The sequence below is a fragment of the Gopherus flavomarginatus genome, chromosome 10 (genome assembly GCF_025201925.1).
Source record: "Gopherus flavomarginatus isolate rGopFla2 chromosome 10, rGopFla2.mat.asm, whole genome shotgun sequence".
Classification (NCBI taxonomy): domain Eukaryota; kingdom Metazoa; phylum Chordata; order Testudines; family Testudinidae; genus Gopherus; species Gopherus flavomarginatus.
This window is the reverse complement of record NC_066626.1, coordinates 37,815,011-37,824,862: the sequence shown is the minus strand read 5'-3', so window position 1 is coordinate 37,824,862 and position 9,852 is coordinate 37,815,011. Positions and strand designations below refer to the sequence as shown.

At 39.0% G+C, this 9,852-nt stretch overlaps 1 protein-coding gene across 1 annotated transcript; it reads right to left on the bottom strand.

Moving 5' to 3' along the window:
• Positions 1 to 2,344: 2,344 nt before the first annotated feature.
• FKBP7 (FKBP prolyl isomerase 7) lies at positions 2,345 to 9,849 on the bottom strand. Its single transcript, XM_050916245.1, has 6 exons — positions 9,844 to 9,849; positions 9,294 to 9,410; positions 9,015 to 9,196; positions 7,339 to 7,490; positions 3,410 to 3,543; positions 2,345 to 2,723 (listed from the first exon to the last, which is right to left on the bottom strand). Exons 1-6 carry the CDS (start codon positions 9,847 to 9,849, stop codon positions 2,562 to 2,564), a joined length of 753 nt encoding a protein of 250 aa, XP_050772202.1. The 3' UTR covers positions 2,345 to 2,561.
• Positions 9,850 to 9,852: the final 3 nt, after the last annotated feature.

Sequence of the window (9,852 nt, the reverse complement as noted above, 5' to 3'; positions counted from 1 at the left end):
TCCCACCAATTACATCTCAGGTCTAGTAGCAGTAAAGCCCAAAATCACCAATTAAGAAGTTGTATACAGTCAAATTGTAGCCGTTGCAATCCCAGGATATTGGATAGACAAGGTGGGTAAGGAAATATCTTTTATTGAACCAACTTCTGTGATCTGGGAGTTCATTTCCGAGACTTGAAGAAGAGCTCTATGTGGCTCAAAAGCTTGTTGCTCTCTCTCATCCACAGAAGTTGGTTCAATTAAAAAAAAAATAAAAAATAAAAAAATAAAGTTTACATAGTGGAATGCATGCAGCAGAGGGCACAGCAGTGTAGCATATTGAAATTGGCAGTGCTAGGCCCGTCTGCCGGACCTGCTTGGCTCTCTTTTGATGTTGTAATTTTAAAGTAAGAATTTTAATCTAACTCCCTCTATCTTAAGGTATGTATATGTGGCAACCTTTCTGCTTCATTCTGGTGCTGCTAGTTTCAGCATGCACATACTTTAATGAAAGCTTACAATTTATGTGTAGTCTAATGATTACACATTCAAATAAAACACAATGATGCTTGTCTCTTTAGACCTTAAATGCTGTCAATTTGACATTTTTGCATTTTTTGTGTATGTCTGGCTATAGATAAGATAGTAACTTTTGCATGCCACACCTACTCAGTTCCAGAATTTCAGGAATTGGTCTAGGCAGCAATGGTTGGAATCCTACAGATTTTGAGGAAAATCAGAAACCAAAACGGGGGGGAAAGTAGGGACCCAAGGAGCTAGTGCTGTCAATTTAGGATAGTTATAAGTTTTAGCACCTCTGCAATTGTCTACAGATCAAGCAACTGGTTGATGCCATCTACTAATGCTTTCCAGCATAACAGTACCGCCCCCCCCTCCTCTAGGGTGACCAGATGTCCCGATTTTATAGGGAGTTCTGATTTTGGGTCTTTTTCTTATATAGGCTCCTATTACCCCCCACCTCCTGTCTTGATTTTTCACATTTGCTGTCTGGTCATCCTGCCTACCTCCCCTCTACATAAAGAGTTTAACATGTTGACACATTGAGTGACTTATCTCCTAGACAAATAATAATAGGGGGAATGGGGTGTGTGCACATCACAGCTGGCATGAGGGCAGGGAGACACAATCCTTGGTATAGAGGAAAATTGGGGATGCTGGTTGGAGGAAAGGGGGCACCTACAACCCCTAGCATGTGGTAAGGAGAATAGGAGCAGAAAAGAATGCTCCCAGAGCCTCTGATATGTGGCACCTGCCATAGAGGGTGCACACACAACCCCAGCAGAGGAGAAACTGGGGAAAGCTGCAGGGAGTCCCTCAATTAGAGAAGGATGAGAGGGTGGCATGCAGCGGGTAGAACAGAGGAATACAGCGAGCCTCTTGGGTGCACAAGAAGCTTGTCCTACAGGAGCTATGAAGGGTGTGACCCCATCGTAATAAATTAATGCTACAAAGCATTAAGTTACATCCATGTGCTGGCTTGTCCAGAAGTGCTTGCACAATCCTGACACAGATTCCTCTTGCCAGCAGCGTAATTAAACATGACTGGACAATTTTCATTTAAACAACATTTTGACAACAAAAAGTGACGTCATTACAAAAATCTTAGCATAAGTATTTCAAGTAAGACAGGGAGTGTAAAGAAGGCATAGATTAGTTTGGCATGACTGAACCACATGTGGTTGACATCTGTGCATCTGGCATTACAGATATTTTTTAGTAGCATTTATATAGTTACAGCAAGTACATTTCAGCTCATAATTGGTAATTCTATCACCAACCTGTTGAATCTAACAGGCTTTTGGTGGGGGAGGGGTGGCTGAAGGGGCTAAGAACCATATTAAAATCATTTATAAGACCACGTACTAGTCTTGATACTTTTGTTGCAGAAGTCTCTAAAATACCTTTCCACACTACTTGAGGAAATTGAGCTAGAAGTCTGCAGAGAATAACATGTTTAAATACCACAGTCAGTCTCATCTTAGTGCGGTCAGAGCCTAGCTTCCCCAACAAACACTAGTCAACTCCCATGTCAACAGACCTCATAATTTTGTCTAATTTTCTTTATTGTATGTTTTCATGATCTTTCTCGACCTTGATGAGGGTTCTGTGTTCCATGGAATCCTGTTTTCCACTTCCTTCTGTTGCTCTTTTGTTTCAGCTGTGACATTGAAAGCACACCTTTATTCTGAGTGCGATAATATCAGGATTTTAATTGTATCCAACACAAGAAGAATCACCTGATTAGTGCTCTGCTTTAGTCAAGCAGAGATGCTAAATTTCAGCTAAATCACATCCAACAAAATCATAAAATTTTATACCTGAAATAAGGATTGTGCAAGACAGATTATGCCTTTTTATAATTTTATTTCTTTTGTAAAATATATCACAGTCTATTACTGAAATGTGACTGGAAAGATTTTTAACACTGATCTTACAAGGTATAAAAATTTACCATTACAAAAAAAAAATGTAAAACATCATGTGACAAAATTAAAGTTCGTTTTAGAGATTCTTTAAATCTGGGGTACAGAAAGCAGCCAGGAGATTTTAGAAATAATTTGCTATAGTTCATCATGCTGATAGACATTGTACTCCTTTGCAGATATGAAGCCATCTCCGTCATGATCATTCTTCTTAAATATATCAGCTAAAATAGAAGCGTGAACTGATGTATCACGTTTTTTACCATCTCTTTCAAATTCCTGCTTCAAATAATGGCTTAGCTGAAAGAAAACAATTAAAATATTATACTAGACATAGCTCAGAGTTCATTTTTGTAAGCTCATCGTGATAAACACTAGCATATAGGCATTCATATCACAAATATAAAATGACATCAGCTAAAAGCTCCGACACTTGAAACTCCAGAGCAAAAGTACACTAAAAGGAACAAAACATTAGGAACTCTATAACAAAAATAATGTACTGAAATGGTTATCTCCCTGACTATCTTCTCAATATAAAGTAACAATGCATAGTAAAAATCGTCAATGACTAGACACCTTTGAAGATATTTTCAATAGAAAACTGAGCATGAGTGAAATGAGTTGATGTCTGACTAGTTTGTAGTGGGCAAATATCTCTATCATGAAACCATAACTGATACTCTTTCTGGCTGTTGCAGCAGACAGGACAAGAATTTAGTGGGTGTACAGTCTGAATTAACCTCTTAAATGTACTAATGGACCCTACCCATTTCAATACACTCATTCCTCAAAAGGGGAGACTTTAGACACTGAGAGTGAAACAAATGTTGCATCCTTGTAAATCTGGGATGTAGCCCTCCACATAGCAAAGTGATAAGTAAAAGATGGAATCAGAGGCAGCTCATATAGGGATAATGTATGCTTTGGTTTACTGGCAGTGGTATATATATGTGATCTATTCCAAGTCAGTTGACTCACGTTACCTCATCTCGAGAGAGTTTCCTGTCACTGTCCATGTCTATTTGAGTAAATGCTTCAACACTACGTGGTCCTTTACTCACTGCATACAGTTCAATCTCAAAGATCAATGTTGCATTAGGTGGAATCTTGCCTTGTGCTAAGAATATTAAAAAAACATTGTAGGAGTCAAAGTTCATACTTCTGGTACATACATTCATACAGCAGTATTTCTATTATCTATTAGGAATAGGTTAATAGTGTAATTTTCCAACTTGTGTGATACCTAAATAATAATCTGACTCCTGTCTTTAAATATTACACTATTAAGCCCTTCTTTCGGACTCCTTCCTACCTCATTCTTGACTCAGCGCAATCCTCTCCCTCACTGAACCCAGGACAACTCTCCTTATCTTTGTCTTCAGGGAGATATTGCCTAATGGCCTGTTCTTTGGGTTTTGCAGCTACGTGGGTCCCTCCCTATTAATCAGGTATGCCCAAACTCAATAGTAAAGACCTCATACTGCAACCACAGCAAATTATCTTGGCCACTGCTGTGCAAGCTGTAGAAAGCTGAGGGAGAGTCACCTTAGGATTTTTTTAGCTCCCAAGCTCTCTAAGCTCATCTCACTATTAGAAGGTATAGGTGTTGGATAGGAGTGCTTCCTGCTTTTCCTCTTCCTACACAATTGGAGAGGCAGCCTCCAGCCCAAGACTTTAATGGGTTTAGGAGATGGCAGCAGGCAGACCCCCATAAACACTGAAATGCATGATGAGAGAGAAGGCCAGCTAGCCCACAGTAGAGTGCAGGAGAAACAGGGGGTCTTAGCCACCAGGAAGCCCACAGAAAATATCAAAGGTAATGGATTCAGGGGTCTTTTTCAGAAAAGGAGGTTGCTGGTAAAAGGGAAATGAGATGGGGTTCCATTGGCAATCCTGATACTCAGAGGCGAATATTTTCAGGCACTATTTACAACCATTCTATTTCTCTGAAACAATATGTTGAAAGATATTATTCACATTGTTCATCTCAAGTGTCCAGACATTTAAATAAAAATTTTAAAATATACCTCAAACTCTTAAAAATCCTCCTTAGGAAGCCTTGCATTAAGAGATGTTTTGAAACACAACAGCATATACAAATGTGCCTTACAACAATTCTTTTGAAATCCTGACAATTCCACATGCCAGGCTAAAGTAATGTGTTTTTAGTTTGTAATTTAAAAGTGACAGTTGTTTTTTGAAAGGATTGTAGTAATGATGCAATGCTTACACACACTCCTTCTTTGTTTGAAATGGAGACAAGAAGGCAATAAAAGCAGCCAAGTTCTGCTAAAACATTTTTGATATAATGCATCTACTATTAAGGGATTTACAAATAATAAAATATAATTTGAAATATGCAACTAATTAGGAGAGAGACTAGCGAGACAGGCTGAAGTATTCAGAATCCAAGCCATCTGATCAACACAGGAAAAATGGGCTATAGGAATGATCTGCTCAGTTCCAGAAGACAGAATGAAGGTAGGTTCTAATATTCCTGTGTCAAAGCATCTTCTGGTATCAAAGATGTAGAGGAAATATTAAATACAAAGATGGGTTACTGTAGCATGGTAGACAAATAACAAGAGTGAATCAATAAGGTCTAAAAAGTCAGCCCAAAACATGCATTTGACAAACCATGCAACATGCAGTTAATGTTTAAACACACAGCTGGATCCTAATTATATGCTGGCTCACCTAAAGCTAGTATGTAGGCTAGTCTATCATCAGAATTTATTTTTGAGTTCCTGCATATCCTATTAGATCTGAATATTAAAATGTAAACAGTGGCAGGCAAACAAACTGGTATTTCTTATTTGAGATAATGAATAAAATGGTATTGAGAGGTTTCAATTTTGACTACAAAACATGTTTTGTTAAACTGTTTCAGCTATGTGAATGTCTGAAATAGATACCATACATTTGTAACAAGTTTATCTAACATTTATTAATATAAGCTAACTAGACAGACTTTGGGGCAAGTAATTGTAAGAATTATACATACCAGAGACAAAGACATGTCAAGACCTAAAGAGCCACATGCAGCCTGACTAAGTCAAGATTAGACAGTCATCTTCCCCAGCATGCAGGAATACGCTAAGACAGAGAACAACCATGTTGCAGGAAAAAGTCTTTCTTCAAGCACTGCCTAGAACAAACAGTTAAATCTAAAGTTAGATTTTAACAGTGCACTTTTTATTTGATATCAATGACTTTTCTTGTTGCTACAAGGCAAGATTTGTTCATTTCTTGTTATGGTTAATGATACAAATTCATTCTTGGTGTAACTCTACTGCCTTCAATAGAATTACATCAAGGAAGAAGTTGGCTCATGGAATTTTGACATGAACAAATGATCAAACTGTGATCACAGAACAGCAGCAGCATGTTTGGTCAATGCCCCATGTTCCCAGACAAAGCTGGATTACAAAGAACTAAAATGTGATATTGTCAATTCAGCAGAAATGTTTCACAATAAGATTTTAAGTCTTGAATCAGCCCATTAGTCTCATATATTGCATACCTAAATGTCATGCATTCAGATTAGGTTTCCTGTGCTCCATTTAGTGGGGTAGTGGTGACTGCAACAATTATTATGCTGAGTTATGAAACTTCTCATTAAATTAGTCCGAAGATAGTTTTCAAACAAATAATGTTTCATCAAATTAATTCAGTGGTGTGTAGTGAATCTCATATTGTTTTGATTGGGTGAAAATAAAAACAGATTTTATTAAAAGGCCAATCTGGCAGTACCCTACTCTTGGAAATTAAACATGAATGTAATGCAACAAGAATAAGGATGTACATAAATAGGAGAAATAATAATAATACTATAATATTTAATAATATTTATTATTATTAAATAATAAAAGGCCTTTCTCGTAACCTCAAAAACAGATAACTAAATACCCCAAATTCCTATAAAACAATAGTTTTCTGAAAATCTTATTTTTTTCCCTCTGGCTGTCAGTGAACCATATTTATTTTCTCCCACAAAAGAAAGTTCTTCTCGTAAAGTTGTTTCTAAAGACCACTTAAGAATAACTATCAATTTACCCCTCCTGTTTATCTGCTCCAATCCTAAATGAACTTTTGCAAAAATTCTTATATTTGGCTCTTCTGACTGCAAAAAGAGATATTAGAGGCTCTGGAAATCAAACAAGGATATAATTATAAGCACAAGTTTTGACCTCTCCTTGCTCTCCAAGCGCTCTTTGCTGTTAGCAGAGAACTCCTCATTCATGTGAAATAAGCCACCCGTGAAAGCAGCACTGCAGTTGCTTGCAGAGTTAATATAAGTGCCATCACTGCACTTGCTGGAAATTAAAGAGCTGTAAGCATGTTGTGTATGGAGTGCTGGTTAGAAGATCTGATTCCTTTTGATAGCTTTTCAGTTGTGGTTTTTGTTTTCAAAAAGTAAGTCATGTATTATTTAGACTGTAAGCAAATTTGATCAGGGACTGGCAGCACAATGGAGCCTCAATCCTGAGAGGGTATTCTGGGTGCTACAATAATACAAATACTAGCAACGAAAGGATGATCTCTCTCTCTGTCACATAGTAGGTACTGTTAGTAGTTGTGGTGCTCCTATCAGAGAAGTTCCTTTCTAGCAAAAGAGAGCGCTTGTTAGCATGGACCTATAATGACAGGTCCAATTCTGCCAATACTTGAGTTGGCCTTATTCACATGAGCAACCCAATTACATTCCTTGGAACTATGTTTGTGGGTAAGAACTCGTATGAATAAGAGTTTGCAGGATCAGGCCCTGTAACTGCAGCTATCAAATAAACCCTCAATCAAAAAAGCTTGGATGATCAATACTCAAGTAAATTATTTACAACACTGTTTTCTGTCATTTATCTGAAAACATAAAGACAGAAGAAAAAGCAGATATGAATTTTATTTTTTTTACCATAGCCTTGCTGTCCATATGCTAATGATGGTGGAATTGTCACTTTCCGTTTTTCTCCAGGACACATATTCGTCATAGCAATATCTAATCCTTTTATGACTTGGCCAACACCCAGAACAAACCACTTTGGGTGACCTTCATTTTGTGTCCGACTACAAAAACAATAAAAAGCTTTTAGCGAGCAGACAGCAACAAAGTCAGTGTTCAAATATTTTTTTTAAAAATCACTTTAACATTTAAATACAGTACTATCTTTGGAAAGTGTAACATTACTTAGATACATTTTTTAAGAAGTCACAGTAAAGTGTACATTAAAAAGTAAACAACTGCCCCTTTTTATTTATATTGAAGTATTAACAGTTTTTCTAGTATAATTTGTTAAAAATCCGAAATTGCATACAAAGAAATGCTCCCGTTGACTTGTTAAAGAACAAGGAAAAATTGAGTGCTAAAATTGCACCTTTCTGCAGAAGGTACAAGAGGGGCACTGGGCGAGGAAAACTCTAGTAATTTCCCTTAGTGGAGTTTCTCCAAATCACGCAAGTGGGGGCAGAATGTCTTCTCTCCCCTCTTCTCCTACCCCTGAAAACAAATACCGTACACAGAATGAGCTGCAAAACAGTGGCTTACAGAGGATATGCAGGATGACAGGCCATCCATCTGGTGGCTTTATTCCTCAACACCAGAGCTGACCAATCCTTCAGCTCCTAGACAATATGTCTCCATTGGAGCCACACTGCCAAATGTTCCCCTAGTATGCAATGCCTCCACTCTCACCTATTAAATCAAAAATCCGATGTGAAAAGAACATTGTTAAAGCTGAAACACCAAGTACGCAAATAAGCACTGCCAATAACTTGCAGTTTCAAGAATTACCTAGATCTACACCAAAACCTATCAACACTACCCTATTTCAACCAGTAGTGGGCTTCCACGGGCATCATATTTTGTCCTAAACTGAGCATACTCCTTCCACACTGGTCTCAGGAAAAGAAAGGCCAAGATCAGGAAAACTTTAATATCCTTTACGTTTTGATTTTTGGATGAATTAATATATCTGTTGGATCCAAAACTGTAAAAGTTAATATTTTTAACATACTTCAAACTTATCTCACAGCAATAATGGTTAAGTAAAAGATCGTTCCTTTTATTTATTGAAAAAAACAAACAAACACATTGATCCAGCAAAGACTTATGCATGTGTGTACCTTGACACGCTGTGAGCAAAGCTGCTCATATGCACTGTGCCTAGTCTACACAGGAAAACTTCACTATTTATGGCACTCTTAAATTTAAATAAGAGTGTCTACATAAGAGGGTGCCACTGATTTAATTAAATCAATTTCTAACAAAATTTAGTTAAATGAATACAATTTTGTGCAAAACCTGAGTCTTTGCAGGACTGGGGCTTAATTCGGCCTAAATATTATATAATGATATTTACAGCATTTGTGGTTTGAAAGTATAGCTCTAGATATACATTGATATAATTCTAAACATCACTGTAATTTTGGGCACTGCATACAAGTTTTCCTTTTGAATAGATTCAGTATTGTCAAATCTGCTTTAATGCAGTTTTAAAAAGAAACAACAGGCTAAATGTTTGACTATTTTTTATTTGCAGAGGAGAGGCAAATCTGGTGAAGAAGAATGGTATAAACAGCACAGTTATTTACCTGCAATAAAACTTGGATCCATCACCTGCCAGGTAGCCATCATAATGTGCATTAAGCAGATCTCCTTTCTTGCTCTTTGGCGTGCATTCTCTGGGCACATGTAAAACTTCTATTTTAACTTCCTCTGCAGTGGCATCCTCTTTCTTTTGTCCGTGCGTGTGGATCGTAAGCAGACAAAAAGCCTGTAAGAAAATAACTAATTTGACTCCGAAAGTCATGCTGGCTAAACTCACAGGCTTGTTCTGACTCTGGTTCTTAGCGCATCCACCCGCCCCGCACCCTGGCTGCGTGGCATTGTTCGACGTCAGGCTGACACTGACTGGGGCGTGTACATCGTATCCTCCAAGATGCTGCGCTGCTGCGGTCTGTGGGCTCGGCCAGGGCGCTCCGCCCCGTCTACTTGCTCCTCCCCTAGTGACAATTTTTGATTGCCTGAGGTCTGCAAAGTCACCGCTCGGTGCGGGGGATTCTGTCCAGGACTGAGTCCTTCCCTTGAGACCGCTTCCCTCCCAGACTTGTCTCAAGTGTCCCCGGGGGAGCGGGATGCATTACCACCTGCCGGGGGGCGCGGACTTTACAGGGGGGCTGGTTACCGGTTCTCTGCTGGTGTTGGGGGTTTTTCGCGGGCTGGATCACAAAAGGTCCCGCAGTCCCTTGGGGCGCGGGGGGGGGTTTGCTCTGTGTGTGTGTGTGTGCGTGCGCGCCCCCCCCCCCGGAGTTGGCGGTGTCCGCACCGTCTCTCCCGCAGGGCGGGGGGGATTTGTGGGGTGCGCGTTTCCGCATCTCCTGTCTGCGGGCCGCGTGTCTGGCCACGGCAGGGTAGGTTCGCCCGCATCAC

What these genes read in the sequence shown, in the direction of transcription:
- FKBP7 (XM_050916245.1), bottom strand. An exon ending in GGATCCAAGTTTTATTGCAG is followed by an intron (nt 7,491 to 9,014) that starts GTAAATAACTGT and finishes TTGTTTTTGTAG; the next exon opens with TCGGACACAAAATGAAGGTC. An exon ending in GGAAACTCTCTCGAGATGAG is followed by an intron (nt 2,724 to 3,409) that starts GTAACGTGAGTC and finishes GTTTTCTTTCAG; the next exon opens with CTAAGCCATTATTTGAAGCA.